Source organism: Geotrypetes seraphini, chromosome 1, assembly GCF_902459505.1.
Source record: "Geotrypetes seraphini chromosome 1, aGeoSer1.1, whole genome shotgun sequence".
NCBI classification, from domain to species: Eukaryota; Metazoa; Chordata; class Amphibia; order Gymnophiona; family Dermophiidae; genus Geotrypetes; species Geotrypetes seraphini.
Genome location: NC_047084.1, coordinates 168,355,967 through 168,382,489, shown reverse-complemented (window position 1 = coordinate 168,382,489; position 26,523 = coordinate 168,355,967). Strand labels below are relative to the sequence as shown.

The following is a 26,523-nucleotide window of genomic DNA, read 5'->3' as shown; positions in this document are numbered from 1 at the left end:
GAGGTTTATTTCTAACTTTAATTCATGTGCTGTTTGGGATATGACTTCTTTATGCTGAATGTATTTCCCCTTGTAGAAGTGCTGTGATTTGTGTTGGCCTAGTTTGCAGCGTGCAGCCTTTCCGAGTTTTCATGTCATTTTCTTCTTTTTTTTATTTGCCATTGAAGATTGTGTCTCATTAGCTTTTACTTTCAATTAGCTGTGTGCAGGCAAGGAGGTTTCATTTTCTTCTGGTATAGTATTCATTACCATTTTGTTTCAAGTTTTTTGTTCCTTTTTGTTTTGTTTCATTGTATGTTGTACTACTTCACTTCATCAAACACTAGATAAAATAGGGACTGTCAGGAAATCTTGTATGCACAAATTGATTAGTGTGTGCTAAATTAGCAGGCACTGACCTTTTTGAAGGCATCGAAATGAAACAAGAAAATCAGTGTCCCTGCTTCAAGTTCAAAGCTAACCTGGTAACCACACTCTACTGCACTCCAGATGAAAAATCTTTATACGTCTGAAATTTTATAGTCACACAAAGAATGCAGTCTTGTTCTATACCTCTCTTTTTAATGTTTTCTACAGACTGGATCTTTATAACTTATAAAGACTTGAAATATTTACTCAATATTACAGACAAGTTTTCAAGTGTACAGTATAATGATATTATTAAACAAAGCTATAGAAATTTGTGGAAAAAAAAATCTGGACAATATACATGCAAATTAAAAGCCTCTTGATTCAAGAAAAAATCTTCTTCATAGCATCTGTTGAAAACACCTCTACCTGGTTAGAGGCTTCAGGCCATCTTGGAATCTGCGATCAGGCATTAGTGTCTTTTACTGTTTCAGATCACAACCTTTTGATACTAGAATTGAGAAGAACAATCGGATTCAATAAATAAACTGACAGGACTACAGATCCAAATTATGCATAGCTAGGGGCCATAAGATAATGAATCTTACCCCCTCTTTTACTAAGGTACACTAATCGAATTAGCGCAAGCTAAACGCTAATGCGTCCATGCACATGTTGGTAAAAGAGGGACCTAGTGTATTTATCATCATAGTTTACCAACCAAAGACTTTCTAACACTGGGATAGGCATGTGGGATCTCTCAGAGTGAGAAAGAGATAATAATAATAATAATAACTTTATTTTTCTATACCGCCATAGTCAGGCGACTTCTAGGCGGTTAACATGGTAAGAAGTCTGGACATTCAGTGAATTACAAGAGGTCTTAATGCAATACAATAATTCTGCATACAATACAATACAATGAGTCAGAATACAGTACAATACAATACAATACAATGAGTCTAAATACAATACAATACAATGAGTCTAAGTACAATACCATACAATGAGTCTAAATATTTTACAATAATCTAAATGGGAAACTTACGTTCTACTTGGAGTTCTATGGGTTATGAATACCTGAATACTTTAGTATTAACATAATAATTGGAGTTCTATGGGTAGCGAATACTTAATACGTGGAAGGGAGCTTCTTGAGAGAAAGAAAGGTGATTACAGGGGGGAAGTTCTAGAGAGGGAGGGGACTGTTTTAGTCAATGAATTTGGCGAAAAGGGCGGTTTTGATCGATTTTCGGAATGCACTGTATGTCATATAGTGGTTACTGTGGATGGGCAGACTAGATAGGCCATTTGGCTTTTATCTGCCGTCATGTTTCTGTTTCTATGAACTGAAATGGAATAAGACTGGAGACTGATACTGTGTAACTCAGGTCTTAGAACTCATTTTAAGAAGCATAACATTCTTTATATGCTTCAATATGGAATACAATAATTATCTCCATTGTCCCCTGGGGCCTATATACACAAGAATTAACATGCATATTCAACAGCTGTCACAGAAGAGGCATGGAATAGGTAAGGAATGGGCAGGGATTTCACCTTAAACATTTAACTTGGAGGTTATAATTGTTCATTAACTGCTAATATGCATATATTGAAAGAGGTATAGCTGTTTCAAAGATCAGTCGTGCCATTAAAATACAGATGCTGTAATTTCTGTTCAGTAACTGCATGCCTGCCTTCTCAAGATGCTGGGCTCGAGAGTTAACACAGAAATTCTGCAATTATCATGTATTAATTTTAGCTATTGCCATGGGTTAACTGCAAAACCTTAGCAAAGGATAGTAATTAGGAGCTTTAATATAAAAATACAGGCAATAAACAATGCATTAGTCTCCAACAAACCTGTCTGCATTTCTTACCCCCCCACCAAAAAAAAAACAAACAAACCCAAGTCATTATCATACAATGTAATTATATGCTTTATCGCAGCATGAATTCCAGAGTTTAATTACACATAAACTACCTCTTAGTTTAAATCTACTACTTAGTAGCTTCATTGCATGCCCCCTAGTTCCAGTATTTTTAGAAAAGGTAGACAAGCGATTCATATCTACCCATTCCACTCTGCTCAGTATTTTGCATAGCACATTAGGGAATGAATTTCTATTTCTATTTCTCTGGTATTATACTGAAAACAAGTTCTTGGGGTTTCCAGTTCAGTTTTTGCCTGCACATTTCTGTTTCAAAAATGTAGTCATTTGTTCTGTATTTGGTGAGGCTCTGTTTATATTTTGCGTTTATGACCAAGGTGAGATATTTTATGAGCATATAGTTTTGCTGTAGAGATTTACAGCAGTCTGGTATGTTCTAGGAACTGGTGCAATATTTGCAATACTGCATTTTCACAAACTCTGTGATCATCTGCAGGGTATACAACAATTGTGGGAGCAATTCGTCAAGTGTCACCCCACCCCTTAGTTCCAAAAAGGTATCCAAACTGACCAGATGACCACTGGAGGGGTTAAATTATGAAACCCCCCCCCCCACACACACACACACACATGCTCCCCCCCCAGTGGTTACTGACTCCTTTCCATTCCCTAAATCTGAATGAAACAGCAAATACTGTACCTGTCTAGGAAATCCTAGTAGAGTTTCACACAGGTGTCTTAAGCAGCCTGATGGTTGGGTTAGTGAGCCATAGAGAGGAGGACCCAGGCCCATAAGCCACTCTAACCAATAAATTTATGGTGGAAAATATGAGCCCACCAAAATCCTACTATACTGTCATATAGGTCCAACTGCAGCCATAAGAGCTATTGGGGTGGGTATAGTAGGTTTTGGGGGAGTTTCGGACAGTTCACTATATATTAGAAGGAGGTTATGTTGAGAAGTACTCTGGCACCCTTTATGTGAAGTTCACAACATTACCCTCTAAGGTGCCCCACTGCTTTATTGGCATGTCTATGTGGCCAGTCCATTACAATTCTGGCCCCTCCCATGTCTAAATAGTCTAGATTAGGATGTTTTGAACTTGGATGTTTTTGTGGTCAAAAATGGCGAATAAAGTTGGCCATCCTAAAGTTGGAGGTCTTGGTGGCCAAGATGTCTAACTAGGTGATTTTCAAAGAAAAATTTTGGACATCTTGCAGTGTTGCTGGTTTTGGAAATGAACATTTGTCCATCTCTGACTTTGGACGTCTTGTGGGAAACATCCAAAGTCGGAATTAGACGTCATCTCGAAAATGCTGACATGACATCATGTCGGTGCTTCTTTCTACTATAATCCTTCTGTCTCTTACTATTCTGATTTGATTATGGAGCTCCTTCCCATGCTCCTGATTTTCACCTTGTGTGAAATGAAAGACAGTATAATTACAAATCAACGTAAACATCAACATTTCAAATGTTAGGCGAGATCAGTACCTGGTTCAGGCTTTAAACATCTCTTGTCACACAAGGAGCAGCACTTCAGATCTTCAGAGCAATCTTTATCGCTGTCACATCTGGTGTGCTCTTCACATTTCTCAGTTGTTGTGGGACACCTGCCAGGCTTCTCTGGAAAAGAAAGTTCAGATTATAGTATTCAGCTCAGAATCATATAAAACTATCCTCCTTTACTAATATTCAATTATTTATTTTATTTATTTAAAAAAAAAATCTATAACTCGCTGCATCCAAAGTTCTGCGCAGGTTACATAATAGGTACAGTGAAGGGTTCATTTAAGAAGGTTAGTTATAGAAGGCAACCATAATTGTTCAACCTCTCTGCTCTGCACATAAAGGGCTCCTTTTACGAAGGCGCGTTCGGGCCTTAACGCGCGGGAAAGTGCATGCTAAGATGCCGTGTGCACTAGCCGCTACCGCCTCCTCTTGAGCAGGCGGTAGTTTTTTGGCTAGCGCGCGCTAATCCGGTGCGTGCGATTAAAAACGCAAGCGCACCTTCATAAAAGGAGCCCATAATATACCTTTAAGTGAAACCTTTTTCAACAAAATCAAGTGAAAAGCACCTCTAGAGTACACTTGATCACTATATGTTCCTTCTTTTTCTTATGAATGTGAATTCATTGAGGAGTGAGGTGGAGGGTATGAACATTATAAACATTCTCTTCCTCTCTGGCATGTTCTGAAATTCAGTAATATGGTACTATGGTGCAGAGTAATGCACATGGAGGGGCAAAATCGAAAGTGCGCCTAAGTCTGAGGTTGCGATAAAAACGCAAGCGCACCTTCATAAAAGGAGCCCATAATATACCTTTAAGTGAAACCTTTTTCAACAAAATCAAGTGAAAAGCACCTCTAGAGTACACTTGATCACTATATGTTCCTTCTTTTTCTTATGAATGTGAATTCATTGAGGAGTGAGGTGGAGGGTATGAACATTATAAACATTCTCTTCCTCTCTGGCATGTTCTGAAATTCAGTAATATGGTACTATGGTGCAGAGTAATGCACATGGAGGGGCAAAATCGAAAGTGCGCCTAAGTCTGAGGTTGCGATAAAAACGCAAGCGCACCTTCATAAAAGGAGCCCATAATATACCTTTAAGTGAAACCTTTTTCAACAAAATCAAGTGAAAAGCACCTCTAGAGTACACTTGATCACTATATGTTCCTTCTTTTTCTTATGAAAGTCTGAGGTTGGATGTTTTGTGCAAGACGTCCACAAGTCCAGCAGGAAAAATGTCCATCTATCTTTTATTTTTGAAAATGAGCTAGGTATTAGCTTTGGTCCTTAGGATGTCTACCTTTTCTGCCCATTTTCAAAAATAAAACAAGTCCATGTGAAAAATGTACAACAGCAAGTTTTGTAGATGTACCCACCAACTGCCTTGTCTGATCGCGGCAGAGGAATTCCCCCATCAGCTAAGCCGGTTTCAGGGATTCCTGGTGGCTCAACTGATGGGCTTTCCCCCTGCCAGGATAAGCTGAGCTCTCCCCCTGACATCCCCCTGTCATCCCGGACCTCACCCAACATCCTCTGACATCCCCCCCCCCAACATTCCAGGGCCCCCTCACTAGCCCACCCACCAGTGGGATGCAATGGGAGGGGCCGAAGGCCCTGATTGGCAGGCTTAGGCTGGTTTTAGAATGTTTTTAAAGTTTTGATTAAGAGTCCCATAGTACATGCCTGCAGCAGAAAACTGAAATAGAATAAAAAAAATTAAGGGGGGGGGAAGGAGTTATCAAGGTATGATAAAAGGTGATCTTTTTGCTTCATCTTGATTTACCACTGGTAAAAGAGTAATACTGCTTATGAACTACTTTGCAAGCAGTGTTATTCCAGCAGCCCAGGAGCATCAGGCTGCAAAGCTATGGCCCGATGCTTTTTGACCAGCACAGCATCCCACCCTTGGGTTACCACCCACTTGCTCATTACCCCTAGATCAAGAACAGGCCCTGCCCATCCCATCCCATCCCCCAAAAGGTACAAGCCTCCCCCTCCCCACAGGGCCCAGTTGCATCCTTAGCATTTGCATGTTTTACATCTTATTACTCTGTAATCCATGACAATATAAACACTATAGTAAGTTGGATCAAGCTACATTAGAGCACTTTAAGTCACATTAAGGGACAAATCATTGATATCCCTAATGTCTGCGGCGTAGTGAGGGTGAGTGCTGCTTGGGGTAGTGGCACCCTTCTCCCGCCCTGTTCTCCGCCCCCGCTCCTTCCTGACCCCACCTGCCACACATGCACCCCCCTCCCTTCCCCCCGTAAATTTTCCCCGTGCAAGCAGTGTGACGAATGGGCTGCTTGCGTCATGTCAGCTGCTCCCTCTGATGTCACTCCCTAGGTGCGGGACCCTGAGATGATGTCAGAGAGAGCTGACACTGACGCGGACAGCAAGTTCATGCCAAGAAAATTAAAGAGAGAATGGAAGAGAAGGAGTGCACATGCATGACCGGGGGGGGGGGGGAACAGGAAGGAGTAGGGAGTGGAGAGGAGGACTGATGTCAGCGCCTCCACCAAGACGGTGCCCGGGGTTGACTGCCCCCCCTCCCGGACCCCTTTACGTCGCCACTGCCTAACGCAGCTTGATACCTTTTCTTTAAATTGCAAAAAGGGTGATAGAAAGCAGGCTCTGTGTCACCTATACCATAAAGAAAGGATTCAGCAAAGGAAGATCTTGCTTGACAAACTTACTGCACTTCTTCAACATAGCTGCCTTTCACCTTCCTATGCTCTGACATCTTTTTTCTATCCCCTCCTTCCCTTCCCTCCTACCACGGTATGGCATTTCTCTCTCCTTCTTCCCTTTTCTGGCATCTATCTCTCCTTTCTTTCTTTCCCCTTCCCATGATCTAGTATAATTCTCTTCTCCTTCCCACAGTCTAGCATATCTCTCTGCCTTTCTTCCCTTCCCTCCTACCCATGGTTTGGCATCTCACTCTCCTTCCCTCTCCCTCTTCCTTCCCCTTTCAGTGGTCAGACATCTCTCCCTTTCCCCTTTTCCCATGGTCTATCTCTCTCTCCTCAGTCAGGTATCTCTCCCCTCCTTCCCTTCCTCCTTCCCCTTACTATGGTTTGGCATCTTCCTTAACTTCCCCCTTCCCCTTGTCCATCTCCTTGCTTCCCATGGTCTGCTATCTCTCTCTTCTCCTCACAGTCTGGCACATCTCTTTCCCCTCCTTCTCTTTCACCCCTAATCTGCATCTCTCTTTCTCTCTCTCTCTCTCACCTTTCCTTCCCCCTCCTGTGAGCTGGCATTGCTGTCCTCCCCTTCCCTTTCCTTCATTTTTCCCACAGAGGTCTGGCGTCTTCTTACCCTTTCCTCCATATCTCCACAGCCCAGCATCTCTGAAGTACCCTCTCTCTGGCACTTCTTAATCCTTTTTTTTCTTGCACTCTTCAGGCCGCAGGCGGCATGAGTGAAGTAAACACGTTGCCTTCAGTGGCCCGTAATCTTTCCCTTTGCTATAATTTCCTACCACTGGGACAGGAAGCTGTAGCAAATGGAAAGCTTCCGGGGCTGCCAAATGAGGCATGTTTACTTCACTCACACTGCCTGTGACCCGAAGAGTGCAGACCTAGAAAAAAAAAAAAGGGTAACAAAGTGCCAGATCCTAACAGGGGGGGGGGGAGGAGTAAATTCTGGACAGGCTCTGCGGGCCACCCCAGAGGTCTCGGAGGGTTGCCAATGACTCGCAGGCCTTGCAATGAAGACCACTGAGTTTATAGAATATGGCCCTCTATGCCCAAACTTGCATGTCTAACACGGGGCGGTCATACGGAATCTGGCTGTACAGATTTTGCATTACGCATGTGTTAGAAAACTGTGTGTTAAACAATTACTGCACTGATCCTACTATTAGTGGCTCAGTTTCTCTCTATATCCTCTCATATTTTGGGTGATCTTTTTAAAATAGAATTGTATATAGTAAAAATAAATAAATAATATCAATTCAAGGAGAAGAGGAGACATGAGAAAATAGAATTTTGCTGAGAGGATGGTTGCTTGATATATTCAACTCAACAAAATGTACCTAATCTTCTAAAACTATTACTATTACTACTATCACTTTTATAGCGCTAAGAGGTATGTACTAATCACCTTTATAGCGCTAGATGTATAGATAAACCGTTAGAGATAGCCCCTGCTCATAAGAACATAAGAATGGCCTTACTAGGTCAGACCAATGGTCCATCAAGCCCAGTAACCCATTCTCATGGTGGCCAATTCAGGTCACTAGTACCTGGCCAAAACCCAAGGAATAGGAATATTCCATGCTACCGATCCAGGGCAAGCAGTGGCTTCCCCCATGTCTTTCTCAATAACAGACTATGGACTTTTCCTCCAGGAAATTGTCCAAACCTTCTTTAAAACCAGCTACGCTATCCGGTCATACCCTCAGCAGAGGGTACAACCTATTCAAGACAAACAAGAACAGAATTATCTGATTAGTGGTCTGTACAGCACTGTTAACTGGATAGTAGTACTGATCGTGGCTGATTCTGGATATTCAGTGCTAACTTGCGACTGGTATCCAGGTACTAGAGATGAATATCTGGGCTTTCTTTAATCACTGGTGATTGGAGTTTAAAAAATGCCAACTGTTGTGAGATGAATGTAAGAGGTAATATTTGCAACGACTTCTGAAAAACATTCATTGTGGATTCCCTAAAAATAAAATATATTTTGTCACCACCACTATAGCCCAGGGCTGGGCTCTATAGCAATCCCAGTGGTTAACATAAACAGAACACCAGCGTGCGACCCGGCATGGAGTCACCCTGCAGGACTGGATTCTCAGCAGTAATCAAAATTAAAGCCAAAAAAAATAAAGTTCCAACAATTGTAGTGGATTATAGAAATAGTTCTTTTTACTCAATCCTTCATGCAGGTAAGTAATTCATTAAACTTTCACAACATTGGTCAGGATTTTACACAGCATTAAAGGAATACTGTCAAAAATGGCAAGAACATAAAACAGTCCAAAATAAAGTCCAAAACTTTTTTACTCCTGATAAAGTCCCAATTGCTCTTGAGACCACAGCTCTCCACAGAGCTAGCACTGCCTGCTCCAAAGCAGGTAATTCAGTAAATCAAGAATGCAGTTCAGGATAATAGTTTCCCCAATTCTCAGTCCTTAAGAAAAATGAGGAAAGCCTCTGGCAACATTTATGACTGCCAGGAAAGGAGAGTGTACAGGTTTTGTCAAAATACTGCCACAGAAATGGCTTTCAAAATCCCACCCAGAGTGAAAACAAAACCTCTCCCCACACACTCCTAGCTTTCTCAAAAAAACAACATCCAAGAAAAACAAAACCCAGCAAACAAACAGTTCAAAAAAAATCCAAACTCACAGTTTGTAGCTTGAGGCCGTCCACCTGCATAGGCTCAGGATAATTAGCTTCACAACCTGCACAAGCTTCTTGACATTCCATAGGCTCTCCATTCAAGAGTTGCAAGTCTTCATCTTGTCCAGCCTCTGTCAGCTCCATAGGCATCGGGTTGTTGCTCCTGTTTGGCCCAGGTGGATTTTTAGGGAGGCAAGGCCTGAACTTCCTCCCTAACCGGCCTGCTGGCTTGAATGCCACTGCTGGCTTACATACCCTAGGGGCGTGGCCTGATCTGACGGAGTCAGCAGAAGTCCAGGGGCCTCTTGAGCTCCCCCGGTGGTGATTCGAAGCAAGCTTCCTCCTCAGATGAATCCAGCTCCCTCTGGTGGTCAATGGCATTATCTCCTGAAACATAATCTTGGGAGATCTGGGAATTTCCCTTCCGTGTTTTTGTTCTTACTTTTTTCCCTGGCTTAACTGGGACCTTGGCAGGCCCCGTGTCTGATTGGTCACAATTTGTATCTAAGAACATAAGCATCGTCTCTGGCGAGTCAGACCATAGGTCCATCATGCCCAGCAGTCCGCTCCCATGGCGGCCCCTCAGGTCAAAGACCTGTTAGTGATCTTTTTCTTAAAACATTTGACCTTGTATAGTATCCCTCTAACCATACCCCTCAATCCCCCTTTCCTTCAGGAACTCGTCCAATCCCATTTTGAAACCCAAAATCGTCCTCTGCTCAACCACCTCCTCTGGAAGCGCGTTCCAGGTGTCCACCGCCCTCTGAGTGAAGAAGAACTTCCTAGCATTTGTTCTGAATCTGTCTCCCTTCAATTTCTTTGAATGCCCTCTTGTTATTGTTGCCCCCACCAGTCTGAAGAATCTGTCCCTCTCTACCTTCTCTATACCCTTCATGATCTTGTAAGTTTCTATCATGTCCCCTCTAAGTCTCCGCTTTTCCAGGGAAAAGAGCCCCAGCTTCTCCAGTCTCTCAACATACGAAAGGTTTTCCATGCCCTGTATCATTTTTGTTGCTCTTCTCTGAACCCTCTCGAGTATCGCCATATCCTTCTTAAGGTACGGCGACCAGTATTGGATGCAGTACTCCAGAGCAGGGAATTCTTGCTTTAAGGGTTGTCAATGCCTTAGCCTTAATCTAATGCTCAAAATAAGCAAACAAATTATGTGTAAAATTTAGACATTGCATTAATTGTCATTACCTTTAACTGCTGGCAAACAATCAAATGTTGCACCACGAGGGCAGCACTTAGTGGGTTTTTTACAGTCATTATCGGATTTACATTTAGGATTCTTGATGGCCAATGCTGGTGGTAAGTCATTGGAAGGGCAAAATCCTGGTCTCTCTGTAATACAAAAACCACATATTATACACGTGTTCATGTTAGAGAGAGGTGAACAAAATTGGACTAAACCAGAACCCCTGATTTAGAGGGTAGAGCGAGACAAACAGTTGAACAGAGACAAGCTGAAATCTAAACGAAAAAAACCAAGAGGTCCACAAACTATTTGTGGGTTAATACCTATTTCCTTGAAATTTAGCTAAGTGATGCAAGTGAGCTATTAGCTCATTTAAATTCTTGGTTAAACCTCGTGTGAATTTCTCATGCATTGCCACAGCCAGGAACCTTGCATGCTCCTGGCTGTGACAAGAATAAGAGTTTTTAAAAGTGTCCCTATGCATGGCAGTATGACAAAATAAAAGGCCTACCAGTCTGAATTGGAGGTCCCCCTGGACCCTCTCTATTAGGGGAACCTCAACTGCCTGAAGATCCATTTGGCCAGAGGTTCCCTTCCCATCTTTTCAAAGCCCCACCCCTTTACAATATAACCCTGGCCCAGTCTGCCTCTTTTCCTTCCTCCCCCCCACTAAATGTTTTCAAACCTAAACAACTTTGGTTAATCTGATTAGTCTTTTCTGTTGATCATTTTGCAGTTGTAAATGATGGCAGATAAAGGCCAGCATTGCCCAGAAAAGCAGCTATGGTTCTCTACCTGTGATTCCATGAAATGTATGGAAATTCTTCTTTACGGAGAGGGTGGTGGATGCCTGGAATGCGCTCCTGAGAAAGGTGATGGAGAGGAAAAAAGTGACAGAATTCAGAAAAGCGTGGGATGAGCATAGAATCAGAATCAGAAAATAATAGTAAATATTGAATAACTAAAGCCAGTACTGGGCAGACTTGCACGGTCTATGTCTGTATATGACCGTTTGGGGGAGGATGGGCTGGGGAGGGCTTCAATGGCTGGGAGGGTGTAGATGGGACTGGAGTGAGCTTTGATGGAGACTTCAGTAGTTGGAACCTAAGAACAGTACCGGGCAGAGCTTTGGATTCTTGCTCAGAAATAGCTAAGAAGAAGAAGAACCCCCCCCCCCCCAAAACAAACTTAGATTGAATCAGGTTGGGCAGACTAGATGGACCATTCGGGTATTTATCTGCTGTCATCTACTATGTTACTATGTATGTTAGGTAGCCTTCACTCAACTAGAATCTCCCTAGTCATTCAGTCTGGATATTTCTAACGTGATTTAAATGTGCAGGTTGATACTTCTACTTGAATACGCTCAGTTTGTAAAACAGGTACTTAAATCTGAGCCCACAGAAATATATAGGTTTCAAAAGTAAATTTGCATCAGATTGAAAACAAATTGAAGAAAGTTCCCCCCTTCCCCCAAACAGTGGACGTGTGAAATCTGTTGCTAGAGGATGTAGTCAAGATGACCAATATAGCAGGATTCACAGGAGGTTTGGACAAGTTCTTGAAGAAAAGTTCCTAAAAAATTATTAAGAAAGAAACAATGCACTTATTACATATATAAAAAAGTGTATCTGATGTTGCGCTTCCATTAGATAAAACATGGTTGTTAAGACTTTTCTTTAAAAATAGACAAAAAGTTTTTCTTGGTTGTAAAATACAGATGTTCCCTGATCTTACAAGGGAGACACAGAAGCGCCGCTGTGAATTTCTTCTTTTGAAACCTGGGGTTACATCTTTGGGGGCTACCTTTTATTTGAGACACCCGTGTAAATGTATTGTATGTTACTGTTCTGTTAAGTATGTGTTCTTTGAACCATCTCAATTGACAACCTTTGTGGCAATGTCTCGTCCGGATAGAGGACTATCTTGAACCCTATATGATAAATATGAGATCTCACTTTCAGTGCTATAGCGTCTAGCATCTTGCTATAATATATTTTATTTTTCCTTGTTTTTGCTATTTTTTCGCTGCTTCTAAAACTTGGATCTAGAGAGAGGACTTGAGCACAAATAGTTAAATAATGTTTTCTTTATTGGATGTATAATTAATTATATGTTACTATTATTATTGCTTTCTATACAAGTGTTATGCTTGAATTTTAAATTGAAAATCAATAAAGATTTAATTATAAAAAAAAGTTTATCTGAATAATAAACCATCTACTTGAAGAGTGTGCTATTCAGCTAATAAACTCTTTAGATATGTAATAGTTATACTGTTTCTTCTCTAGACTATATTTGCTTCTATCCTTTGCCACAAAAGTAATTAGCCAGGTAGACTTGAGAGAACCATTGCTAAACCCTAGAAATGAGCTATGAGAAAAGATCTACTTTTTTGGATCTTCAAAGTTCTCATGTCATAAACTGGCCACTGTCGAAATAAGATCCTGGGCTAAATGGATCTTAGTCTGACCCACCATGAGGTACTTCCCTATACCTGCATTAGGGAAGTACCTCATATCCCTGAAAGCAGCTCACTCTAGTTACTGCCATAGGCGCCAACATTTTAGAACAAATGACCCCTCTGTGGAGACAAGGAAGGAGCTTGCTCATTACGGGAGGTCATTAGGCAACCACTGCACCCACAAAGCTACCGAAATAGGCATGAGATAAATCTAAAATCCTGTCCCTTAAGAGTGGGACTGAAAAGTTTCATTTGTTTTCCAATCAGAGGGATGGGGAGAGAAGGCACCAGGGATGGAGAACTTCAATATTTTATTGAAAAAGAACTGGAATTTCTTTTGAATTATAAGGTATGATAGTAGAGGAGAAAGTAGGGTGGCTTCAATTTGTTTTAATTCTACTATATGCCACATTGAACCAATTACTTGTTTTTGTTGGTCTGCATAAGAAAGATTAAATTACTGAATTTAGTGACTGTATTTGTCACTGAATTACTTGGGATGCAAACTTTTCTAGTAATTATGGGGGGGGGGGGGGGGGGGGTTTGCTGAAAAGTTCTCAGCTCAATCAACCAACTTCCTAAATTCTGAGGGTTATTTTCCACTGCAGCTGAAAAGAGTGTTACCTTATTTTGTTAAGTGCCAATTTTGCAGAAATGGAATTCTGTGTTTTGACATTGTTTCAGACCATTGACTGAACCATATCCACATCATTCTCTTCTTGGTTGGGCTGAGAAATTTTAAGCACCCCTCGTAATGTGAAGAGTTTCAGTGTCTGGTAACCAGAGCTGAGATTGTGATGTCATAATGCCTCATTCCACCAATAAGAGCCAACCTCATCAAGTGATGTCACAATGGCTTGATTGTCCTATACTTGTCTCACTTTTATTACTCCCACCCATCAATTTAAATGAAACTTACTCCCTTTGATTTCCTCTTACATCCATGTATGAGGGGATGCTGAAAAGTTCTTAGTCCAACCAACCAATTTCCTAAATTCTGAGCGTTATTTTGTTACTGTACCTGGAAAGAGTGTTACCTTATTTTGTTAAGAGCCAATTTGCAGAAACAAAATTCTATGTTTTGACATCGTTTCAGATCACTGATTGAACCATATCCACGTCATTCACTTCTTGGCTGGGCTTTGAACTTTCAGCACCCCCTCATACATGGATGTAAGAGGAAATCAAAGGGAGTAAGTTTCATTTAAATTGATGGGTGGGAGTGGTTTAATTCCATTTCACTTAATATTGTGGGAATCTATATATTCATTTTAGTGTTATTTATTTCATTTAAAAAATTTATATACCATCTATAACTAGGAGGTTTACAAAATACAAACATAAACCTTAGGAATAAACATCACAAAGCAAAATCTTAAAAATAATAACTTTTATAATAAACCCACTGTGCCACTGAGAATCTTGGACAATTATGTTATGAATAATATGCATTCTATGCTTGATGTATTTTTTTTTTAATATAGTGCTTGTGTACTAGGCATATCATGTTGCTACATTGGTAGGACATTAAAGGCTCCTTTTACAAAGGTGCGCTAGGGCCTTAACGCGCACAATAGCGCGTGTTAAATTCCCGAGCGCGCTAGCCACTACCGCCTCCTTTTTAAGAGGTGGTAGATTTTTGTCTATAGCACACGGTAATTTTGTGCGTGCGCTAAAAACCCTAGCGCACCCTCGTAAAAGGAACCCCAAATGATTAACGTATATACTAAAAACAGGAGTTCCAAGTTAGTATGTGTTTCTAGTGTACTTTTAATATATTGGCCAAAGTGAGAAACAATGAACAAATAAAATAAATAGGAAGGTGACATCAAAAGAATCATGAGCTGCTCATAAACATGAAGAGGACATTTCTGAGAAGGTAATACACTTCTCCCTCCGTATTCGCGGTTTCAGCAATCGCGGTTTCAATTATTCCCGCTTTTTAGTTTGCTGGCTCCTCCCCCCCAAATTGCATCAGCTTGCAAAGAGAAATCGCTGATTCCAAGCATTTACAAAGAAAATCGATGACTCCCAGCACTTTCTTCACCGTGTTTTCCCTCTACTTCAGGAATAGGCGAGGTCTCCCACCATGTAATTTGCGGTTTCACCATATTCACGATGGTTTTTAATAGAAAACATATGAAAAAGTTATTCGCGGTTTTTCTGTATTTGTGGGTCTGTTAATCCCCTATCACAGCGAATACAGAGGGAGAAGTGGATATAGAGAAACTGAAAAGAGACAATCTTTTCTGAAAGGAGGCAGCCATTTCTGACTTTTTGACTTGCTGATACACAAGACTACAATACAGCGCTTTAGGAAGGAAGACCGCAAAACTTTATCAAGCCTTTAAACACATTTTCATGTAATAGTTGCATCAGTATTGCAAGGTATGAAAGCAAAAGCTTGTCTATTAGAAAAGATCCTGGTTGATACTGTTCAATTGCTCAGACACTCTGTGGTAAGATTTTGACTGATGTAATGTAATGTAATGTAATTTATTTCTTATATACCGCTACATCCGTTAGGTTCTAAGCGGTTTACAGAAAATATACATTAAGATTAGAAATAAGAAAGGTACTTGAAAAATTCCCTTACTGTCCCGAAGGCTCACAATCTAACTAAAGTACCTGGAGGGTAATAGAGAAGTGAAAAGTAGAGTTAGAGGAAAAATAAAAATAAAATAAACATTTTAACAAGACAGCATTGATCTAAATACTTTGGAAGGTAGAAGAGAGGAGAGAAAGGAATAGAAGCATGATGAAGTGATGAAGTGGAGCAAGTAAGTTTAGGAGGAGCGATTGACGTTTCCAGAAAGGGCTTCTTCAGGGAAGAGACTTGGCCGACAGTCCCAGGATGCCTATGTCTCCTCCCCTGAGATGTTCTCCCATCCATGCATTCCCTCCCAGACACACTGGGTACCACCTCAATGGCTATTAGATAAATTATAACCAGCGAGTGTTAAACCACTTTAAAAAAAAATATCTTTTAGCACATAAAACGATTGTCCATATTATAGATCATAGTAACATAGTAAATGAGGGCAGATAAAGACCATAATGGTCCATCCAGTCTGCCCAACTGTTCACTCTCTATAAATTAATGATTTAATTTAAATTGTTCTTTTTCTTAGATAATTCTGGGTCAGAAACCCAGAGTTCTGCCCGGTACTGTGCTTAGATTCCATCTACTGGAGTCTCCGTCAAAGCTCACTCCAGCCCATCTAAACCATCTTAGCTGTCAAAGTCCTCCCCAACCCAGGCTCAACTGAATGGCCATATACGGGACGCAGACCGTGCAATGGCCCAGTACTGGCCATTGTTCTTCAATACAGTGGCGTGGTAATGGAACGAGATATATGGGGTGGTGGCACCCCTCCCCTGCCCTCTTCACCCTCCTGCTCCTTTCCCACCCACCACTACCGCATGCACCCCTTCCGTACTTCGTACCTCTTTTAACTTCCCCGGCATGAGCAGCATCACTAACTCGCTGTCAGTGTTGGCTTTCCCTCTGACATCACTTCCTGGGCTCAAAAGTCACATCAGGACTCAAAAGTGACATGACATGACATAAGTGAGATAAGACGTCTGCAGATAATAAGTGAGATAAGACGTCTGTAAATAATTCAAAATACATCTGTTAAAATTATTTTCAATGCCCAAAAATTCTGATCAGAGCACACTGGCTTCCGATTGAACACCGCATCACCTACAAAATCATGTTGATGACGTTTAAAACTAGACAAAGAGGGCTTCCTGAATTCATTAATAGACTTCTTATACCCTACTCCATTAACCTTGCTCTCCGATCATCCAATCAAAACTTACTTGCAATCCCATCATTAAGTCATGTCAACTTCATGAGAAATAATATCTTTTCAGTTACTGCCCCATCGCTCTAGAACTCAGCACCAAATTATTTACGTGAGATTACTACTTTAGATAACTTTAAGTCTGGTTTAAAAACTATACTTTTTAAAGATGCATTTGCAATATAACCGTCCTTCTAAGGATGTTTAAACCCTTTATTATCTAGTATCCATGGCTAGTTTAGCCATTTGGGTTTTTACTTTCTGTTTCCCTTTTTTGTTCTTTCCTATTATTGATTTTAGTTCTTCTCCTTCCTCACGTGCCAGTTTGTTTCGTATTGGTTAGTCACGTCAGTCATGATAGTTCGTCTCTTGATGTTTCTCTGATGTTAATTTGTTCCCTGCATTTTGTGTTTTTATCTTTTTACTATGTAAAGCCGCCTTCATTACAGATAAGGCAGGTTAACAAATTTTAATACATTTGAAACTATTAAATTTATAGATATAGCTGCGTTTGCTTCCGCTTTACCAGACTTAGGGGGGTAGTTACTATGGTGCTTTAAAGCAATAATACATGTTATTTGACTCTTAATGCATATTGAACAGCAATAACATACTTTTCATTATCATAACACTAGTTTAGGTTACCAGGGGAAACATAATGGAAGCAGGTGAACACTACAAGCGGTGTTATTTCAGGAAAAGTAATGCTTAAAGCTGGCATTATTTTTGCTGTCTGAAAACAATGGGCCACTAATTTGTGCCTTGATGCTCATGGGTATAGAAAAAATATATACTGTAGTTCATAAAGGATAAAAGTTTAACAAAGTGAATTGCGTAAAAGCAACTCAAAAATAAACTATGCCAACTAAATTACTAATTTAGTGAGAAGACCTCAGTGTAGATTGAAAAGCCAGATAAACGCGTGGAGGGGCATAATCAAAAAAAGCTTCTAAGTCCCCTTTTGGCCTAAGTCCTTAAAACGTTCAACCCAGAAGCAGGGAAAGTGTCCATAACCAAAACAAACGTCCTTGTTTTGATTATGGCCTTCCTTTGCCTAAACGCCCAAACACCACTACGTCTAAAAGTACACCCACACGACGTGTACACTTTTTAGCCATAATGAAACAAAAAAACGCCTAAGCCCCAAACGTCCAACAGAATGGCTTTTTGGCGAAGGAGGAGCCAGGCCTTCGCCTAAAATCTGGATTCTGTAACCGGTGTCTGTCAAAAACAACACCGGTTACAGAATCCCCCCCCCCCCCACAACGATCCAGGCCCTCCTGCCCAAGCCCTCCTGCCATGTCAAACCGCCAAACCCCCCCCCCCCCCCCCGACGACATCGGGGCAAGGGGAGGAGAGATAGGGCATCTTTTCTGCTGCGGGTCGCGGCAGTTCGGGTAGAGGAATGATGGCATCGCGGTAGGGGAGATGAGGCATCTCTCCTGCCGCAATGGTTGCGGTAGGTCGGTTGCCGGGCTGTTGAACTGATCGCGCCAGCGGCCATCAGCTCAGCGGCCCCTTTTTCGGCACTTAGACCTGGTTTGACTACGTCTAAGTCAAAAAGGTCTAAGTGCCGACTAGGCAACCTGTAACTGTTTTGGTTATACCTGTTGTACGCCTAGGTGTAGGTCAGCCCACCTCCCGCCCACTGCCCGCCCTTTCCCCTCCTCTAAACACACCTCTTTTCTCTCTGTGCGTTTAGTGGCAGGGGAAAGGCCTAAGCTGTTTTTAGATACGTCTAAAAACCAGCTTTGGTTATGGGTACTTGGACGATCAGGCTTTTTGATCGTCCAAATAGCCATTTAGGACACTTTTTAGACGTTTTATTTTTTTGATTATTACCCCCAAGGTGTTTAATACTTCAACCTGCGATTGAACAAAAGTTCCATACACTACACCATCATAGCGTCTTCCGTTGTACTCATAATGTGAACAGTGTAAACGCACATAAATGATAAGAAGTGCAAAATGCGCAATCCACTTTGAAAAACACACACACGCTACACAGTCCTACCAAAATCATGGAAGGAACTTAGCTCCATGAGAAGCACAGGAATCAAAGCCGTGAAGCTTCCAAAGAGGGCCAGCTGGTTGTTTCAGTTCATGTTATAGTCCGTCTACAAAAGGCAATGTTGGTTCAACTGAGCGTCAGTTTCGGAAACAATCCTTCATCATGAACTTCCTCATGCTGAAATAGAGCCAGACAACTGAATAAGTTGTTTTTTGGCATTGTTCAGTCATCTGGCTCTATTTCAGCATGAGGTATCTGATGAAGGATGATTGCTTAAGTATAATTGTAAGTTGAAAGTGCTTATGTCGATGTATTATATGTTATATTTCCATGTATATAATTAATAATAATAATAATAATAATAATTTATTTTTCTTGTATACCGCCCGACCAGTAATTCTGGGCGGTTCACAACAGGAGAATACTGAGACATGTCAGCACATGGTAGTTTCATAGAACACACTATCTACGTACAATCTAAAATTATATAATAAAAGTAATACAATTGTTAAAAACATTCAAGTGCAATGTTAAAAATTATTAAAAAATTAAAACTTACTATGACAATAAGAATAGAACGAAAATACCTCATTTAAATATATCAAAATTAACATTCTTATTTGTCAAATAAATAGGTCTTTAATGATTTCCTAAATGTGAAGTAAGAATTAGATTGAACAATCCTCGGACTTAGCCAGGAGTTCATCTTCCCAGCTTGATACTCCAAAGTCCTGTCTAAAAAGGTCTTAAAACGACAGGCCTTTGGAGTAGGGAAGATGAACGTTCCAGAATTTCTAGTTCCTTTTGTTGAGTAAGAAAGTTTCAGATAGGGGGACACATATGAGGGAGATAATCCATAAAGCACCTTATAACAAATGCATCCAAATGCACTATTAAAGTATGAAAATCAATATAGATTTTTTTAAATTTTTTTTTTAAAGGAAGGCAAAGGATTACTGATTTTTTTCAACAATCATTTGCTTACATTTATGTGTATCATGTCTGGTTGTTTTATTTTATGCTTGCTTCACATGTAACTGCTTAGGATTGTAAGGATGAGTGAAATATTAATTTAATAACTATAAATATAATATAAATGTAATAAATGAAATGCCTGAAGATGAAGTTGTTCTGTTTTGGGGTGCATTTCACAGCATGAAGTGGAAGGGGAATAAGTGGTATGGGTAATCAAAGTCACATTGAGAAGTGTCTAAATATGATCAAAGATGGGACCCAAAGACCCATGTATATGCAAGCATCTATAGAAAGCAATGTGTGCTATAGATTTAATGAGGATTATGCATATTCTAATGATTCACAGTATGGGCTGATCTAAAAATCTATGTAAAGGTTTACTCTGCAGGAGAATATGTAAGGCTTCTGAGTTATAGTTTTAAAGACATTATTATTTTAGTTGCTAAAGGCAGAAAATAGCTATGTGCTAGAAATCACACAGAGTCTATAATTTGGGTGCATTGATTAAGCTACAGAATGTGGTGTTTTGCAAAAAAATTAAAAAAAAGGAACATGAATAAATCTCCGAGATACAGATGACCCAAGTTATTCAGATCTCTTCTCCATCATGAGACAAAGGGCTCCTTTTACTAAACTGTGATAGCGTTTTTAGCGCATGCAGAATATTAGCGCACGCTAACCCCGCGCTACGCAGCTAGAACTAACGCCAGCTCAATGGTGGCGTCAGTGTCTAGCGCGTGCGGCAATGTAGCATGCGCTAAAACCGCTATCGCAGCTTAGTGAAAGGAGTCCAAAATGCCTCGGACAACTGACAGAAGCCATGTGTAGATTAGTTAGCTAAAAGTGAAATTGGTTAATTAAATATTGAATTACTTTAATTTTCATGAAAGTAAGGAATTCATACTTGTTTGTGAAAAAATAAATATGCACTTAATTTATGATATTATTAATAATCATAGAAAGCTAACAATAATAACCATACCTAAACACACTGAGCATTGACAAAAATCACCATATGTCAACTACGAGGAGGTGCTGAAAAAATTCTCAACCCAACCGCGAATGACGGATATGGTTCAATCAATGATCTGAAACAATATCAAAATATAGAATTTTGTTTCTGCAAATTGGCACTTAACAAAATAAGATAACACTCTTTCAGCTACAGTGGCAAAATAATGCTCAGAATTTAGGAAGCTGGTTGGTTGGGCTGAGAATTTTTCTGCACCCCCCCTCCTATAGAAGGGTGTGCTGCTTGGGGACGGCCCCATCTTGCATCAATACTTCTGAATACCTTAGGTTCTTGGGAAGGATTCAAAATTTAGGGGTCCTTTTACTAAGGTGTGCTAGCTGTTTTAGCATGCGCGCTAAACGCTAATGCGTCCATTATAGTCTATGGACACGTTCCGCCTTAGTAAAAGGACCCCTTAGTGCCAAATCCACTCAAGAGAATCAGTATTAAATTATTAGGAAATGGGATACGTGTATTTAGCAAGGGCCCATAGACCACGACATTTGGGGCTCCTTTTATTATGGTGCGCTAGCGTTTTCAGCGCACGCTAAACGAAAAATACTAATGCAAGCTCTATGGAGGCGTTAGCATTCAGCGCGTGCAGTACTGTAGCACGTGTTAAGCGCATGCTAAAACCACTAGCGCACCTTAGTAAAAGGAGCCCTTAATATATGACTGAGTTATTAATTTGAATTCTCTTTCTTTATATATATATATGTATGTTTACAGTGCTGCGGCCACTGCTGGAGCCAAGAGGTTTGTCGACCGCGGGAAGGGAAGGGAAGGGAAGGGGGTGGTGGCGGCGGCAAAGGACTAGGGGAGCTGGCCAGACCGGGAGAAGAGAAAATCGGGTGCTTGAAGGACAAGGCTAGAGAATGACATGGTAAAAAAAATTGTCTCTGTGTCTGCTTGGGTGGGAGACAGAAGGGGGGCCACGGAGAGACAGGGAGGAACTGGAGCTGGAGAGGGAAAGAGGCCTGCTTTGGGGAAGGGGTGTACTTGGAGGCAGACAGCTTTGCTTGGGGGGGGAGACAGAAGGGGGGCCACAGAGAGACAGGGAGGAACTGGAGCGGGAGAGGGAAAGGGGCCTGCTTTGGGGGAGGGGTGTGCTTGGACGCAGACAGCTTTGCTTGGGGGGGAGACAGAAGGGGGGCCACGGAGACACAGTCAGGGAGGAACTGGAGGGGCAGAGGGAAAGCGGGTCTGATTTGGGAGAGGGGTGTGCTGGGAGGTAGATAGCTTTGCTTGGGGGGGAGACAGAAGGGGGGCCATGGAGACACAGTCAGGGAGGAATTGGAGAGGTAGAGGGAAAGGGGGCTGCTTCGGGGGGAGGGATGTGCTGGGAGGCACATCGTTTTGCTTATGGGGGAAGACAGAAGTGGGGCTACGGAGAGACAGTTAGGGAGGAACTGGAGGGGGAGAGGGAAAGGGGGCTGCTTTCTAGCACCCGTTAATGTAATGGGCTTAAAGACTAGTATATATATATATATATATATATATATATACATATATACATGTATTTGTATTCTATTTGTTGCATATATTTTCAAGGACTAAATAAAAAAGAATGCCAATGGTTGATGGGAAAGATGAGATCATGCACTAAAAGAACTCAGTCATATTTGGCTAAAACATAAAATAGACTAGGTCCTGTAAGGAGCGGTTGAGAACCCAACAGACTCAGCGGGCATAGCATATAAGAACTAATTTAGGGCGATGGCAAATGCCAATTGAAAAAAGTTAGATTTTTTTTTTTTTTAAACTTTCTTTATTGATATTTTGAACTTGACAATGTATACATTTGAAAAATAAAAAAAAAACTGTATGAAAATACATTATTAACATCAGAATTATTACAATAAAGATTTTAAATCCCTTCTTAACCTTTAACAGTAATGATGTATATTATACTATCAATATTATAAAATATAATTTTAAATTTTGAAAAAGTCAATTCAGCAGGCAAAATAGATGGGAGATTATCCCAGAGAAAAAGAGAAAGGAAAAAGTAGCAGCATGGTGGATTCATAGTGAACTTGGCAAGGAGAAGGAAGAACTAATCTGTGAGAATTCAGTGACCAGGATGGAGTATAAGGAATAGTGATAGAAAGTGATAGAACATCCGTGCAAAGTGCTTTAAAAGTCCCCTCTTCTATGAAACTGCGCTAGCGGTTTTTAGCGCAGAGTGCCACGCTGAATGGCTCGCGCTGCTCCCAACGCTCATTGAGTCCCTAAGTAAGCGAGAAAAGATTCCTGAAATTTCACAGTAAACAGTATTACAATAGTCAATCCATGAGATAACGAATTCATGAATGAGTGTATGAAGTGAGGCAAAATCAAGAAATGAACTAAGGGAATAGATCTGCGGAATCAAAAATAGCTCTGAGCAACCTGGAGGTCAAAAGAGAATTATGTTCCCATTCTTTCTTTATAACATAACTTTATTCTTCTATACCGCCACAATCAGTCGATTTCTAGGCGGTTTACACTGAAGAGAGCTGGACAACCAGCGAATTACAAAATACAATTAGTAAAAGTACAACATATTTCTCAAGAATAGTCAGAATAGAATAATTAAATTTAATATGACTTTTGTTTAGGAAATAGATCTGTCAAACAATGCAGTCTTAATTTCTTTCCAAAATGCGCCATAGGTCAACCTGGCTCCACTGCTGAAACATCAAAGTTCTATCCAAAAAGGACCTGTATTTACAACCAGTGATCCTTGGATAGGCAAATAAATTACAATTTCTGGTTATCCTTGATTATGCTCCCAAGAACACAAATTACTCACTATCCCTTGTCCATCACATGCACGCTTTAATTGAACAGTACTCATGATTCAGTTTCTATGTTCTGGGCCATTTATTGTGGAACTCTCTCCATCAGTTCCTCCATTTTGAAATGTAAAGCAAAGCTTAAGGTGTTTTACTGTACTTTAACAAAAACAGCAAAGCAGGAACACTCCACAGTAAAACCAATCCAAAAGATGAAAACAAAAAGAGACTGTGGATGAAGATGTTCTGAAAAGATGATTTATTTGTCAAACTTCTCAATAAAACCATTAAAAAATATATGATAGTCCAAATGTGTTGATCCTAACAGACTCAACACGGTCCGTGTTTCGGCGGACACACCTTCCGCAGAGGTCCTAAAAATATATGATATATATTTTATATATTATGGTTTGATGTTATTATATTTGAAAGTGTTGCTGTAAAATTGCAAAGTGAAGTTGGGGCCATCTAAACGGAGCAGATAGGTGGCTCAAGATAGTGCAAGAGTGATATGGTGCAATAAGGATAACCAGAGTGAAAACAGGAAACCTCTGATTTGATTGTATTTATGAACCTAGGTGTAGGTGGAAAAAAAAAAGTGTAAGTGTCGTGATAAGTAGGAATACGGGGGTGGGGGGGTGGGGGGGTGGGGGGGTGTTCTAATGTAAATACTGATTACAAGAACCCGAAAATGCCATAGTGCACGTAGAACCCACTGGGAATAAAGGCCAGGTGAAAATCCTTGATGTGACTGACGTGACATGTGGTTCAAAAGAGCCGCACACACATACCAGTTGGATGTTATGATCTCAGATGATAAATGTAGACTAAAAACTAAAATATGTAGCTTTAAACTGCAAAACAGGAAAGAGCATACATACAAAATCCAATAAGAGCAAACTTTAAAAAAACAAAACAAAAACATAACAGGGGAGGTGGGGTGGGGGGGCTGTTTCTTCATGTTGTAAAACATTCTGATGTATGCATGAAGGATGGTGAAACAAATATGGAAACTAATGGCAGGGACTTCTCCGAAATCACCAAGGAAAGCAGAAAATTATATCCAAGAAAGATGAGAGTTTTCTTTGAGGATCTCTTTGCTAATTTTACCCAATACATGTCTGATGGCACTGTCTATTATCATTGTTAGAGTTAGATCAATCAAAACATGGATCTTGGATGAAGAGAGTTGTCCTCAGTCTGTTGTAAGATAACCATAATCCAGTTTTCACTGATTTCTACACTCAGCTAAAGGGACTCCCCCCACCCCTATTTTGTGTCTATATCCAGCTCATGGGTTTTCTATTGTGTTAGGCGCTATTTTCTTTCTGTACTCACCCTGAGCAGACACAGAGTCCAGGTCCATCCAAACAACAAGGATTGCAAAAGTGAGGATGATGACACTTCTCTTCATGGTGCTATCAAATGTGTGGTTCCCAGTCACTAGCTCTAGCCAAGGCTGGGATATAAAGACTCAAACCAGGAAGGGCAGGGTTTGCTAAACAAATGATTTTCTAGGGAACTCCCAGATTCCAACACTAATATTGATTCATTTCACAATGACTCAGTTACCTCTCCCAGATGAGAACATGGGCAAGTAAACAAGGAGCACAACATATCTCTAGTGCCACTAGGCAGAAGGCTCAAGTTTTAGGTGTTTGATTGGCAATGGTGAAACATTTTAAGAGTTGGTTATTTTTGTCTCCTTATATTTTAGAAGATAAACCAGAGGCAGACACAGGCTTTCCTGAGCCCCAGAACTGTTCGTATAACTAGTTCGCCAATGCTCCCAGCTCGGTCCAATCCTCCTGATCCTCTCAGCATTACCCTCCTATCTGATCCCCTAACTCCCTTGGATCCAAACCCTTTCTCATTCATTCTCCAAACTGAAAGCCAAACCACAATCATAAAATCCCTCCCTCCCCAACCCCCTAGAACTCCTCAGTAGCCCCTTCATCCCAGGACTTACTGAGGGAGATTTCTAGTGTCTTATGAGACAGAACTGGAGTAGGCTCCAGGACACAAGAGATTGCCCCTGGGTAAATCCAGGAGATAAAGGGAATTCTGGGGAGGGGGTAAAAAGGGGTGGATTTTTGCAATTGTGGGAGGTCTTCTGGTATGGAGAGGGGTCCAGGAATTTTGGATCCCAGGAGAATTAAGGATCAGAAGGGTTGATGCTAAGGGGATCAGGGAAAGGTTTGGAAAGAGGACATGATTGGTTACAGGGGGTGGTTGATGAGCATTGTGGAGTTATCAGGCAGGATGTTGGGGGCCTGGAAATGAGGGGACATTGGCTTGGCAACCCAGAAGTTATGTAGTACCAGCTAGTATTCACTGCTGGCACCTGTATAGATAAAAAGGCATAGGTAGGGCTGCTTTTAATGCAGTTCTGTTGGCCTGCTTAGCTAGGAAGGTACTGGCATTGAATATTGCCATCACCTGTGTAACTGCTCCTTCCTGATTCTGCCCCTCTCATGCCTGGTTCCACGATGGCCGGTTAATGCTGATATTCTGTGGTACTTTAAGGGTCTCTGACTATCGGTGGCCAGCCTGCAAAGCTTGATTTAGATCAGTGGTTCCCAAACCTGTCCTGGGGGACCTCCAGCCAGTCAGGTTTTCAAGATATTCCTAATGAATATGCATGAAAGAGATTTGCATATAATGGAAGTGACAGGTATGCAAATCTCTCTCATGCATATTCATTAGGGATATCTTGAAAATCTGATTGGCTGGGGGTCCCCCAGGACAGGTTTGGGAATCACTGATTTAGATGGACCAGAGCCTCTCCTATTCATTTAAATTGCTTTGAATAATGGGCCCTATAAGTTTATTTTTCCTTTCCCTCTCCTTGTTTCTCTCATCTTAGCACATTCCTTCTCTCTGACCTTCTTCCCTCCTGTTTCTTTTTTTTCACTCATTCATCCTCTGTCGAGAAGTCATCTGAAGCATTCTTTATGCACCCTAACTAGTCTAGCCAAGTTAATAACTTGTCATCTCTGATATGAATATAAACTTCTAAAATCAAGAGGTTGGGTATCGGAGTAAGAGCACCAGCTAAGAGCATAATACAAAGTGTGAGACCAATGCCATAACCTTGCATATGTCAACAAAGTCACTAACAAACACTTGCCATAGAAACTCTAGCCATTCCCATCAGGAAACTA

At 40.9% G+C, this 26,523-nt stretch overlaps 1 protein-coding gene across 1 annotated transcript; it reads right to left on the bottom strand.

Annotated features, from left to right (window-relative positions):
* Positions 1–558: 558 nt before the first annotated feature.
* Positions 559–24,807, bottom strand: LOC117353675 (WAP four-disulfide core domain protein 5-like). Its single transcript, XM_033929882.1, has 4 exons — positions 24,698–24,807; positions 10,314–10,457; positions 3,739–3,870; positions 559–859 (listed from the first exon to the last, which is right to left on the bottom strand). The coding sequence occupies exons 1-4, from the start codon at positions 24,771–24,773 to the stop codon at positions 831–833; spliced, it is 381 nt and encodes a 126-aa protein (XP_033785773.1). The 5' UTR covers positions 24,774–24,807; the 3' UTR covers positions 559–830.
* Between the last annotated feature and the right edge of the window lie 1,716 nt (positions 24,808–26,523).

Bases quoted from the DNA above. Each gene is read 5' to 3' on its own strand.
- LOC117353675 (XM_033929882.1), bottom strand. From the start codon at position 24,773: ATGAAGAGAAGTGTCATCATCCTCACTTTTGCAATCCTTGTTGTTTGG. The intron at 10,458-24,697 runs GTGAGTACAGAA...TTTGTATTACAG, and splicing joins GGACTCTGTGTCTGCTCAGG to AGAGACCAGGATTTTGCCCT. The intron at 3,871-10,313 runs GTAATGACAATT...TTTCTTTTCCAG, and splicing joins TTGTTTGCCAGCAGTTAAAG to AGAAGCCTGGCAGGTGTCCC.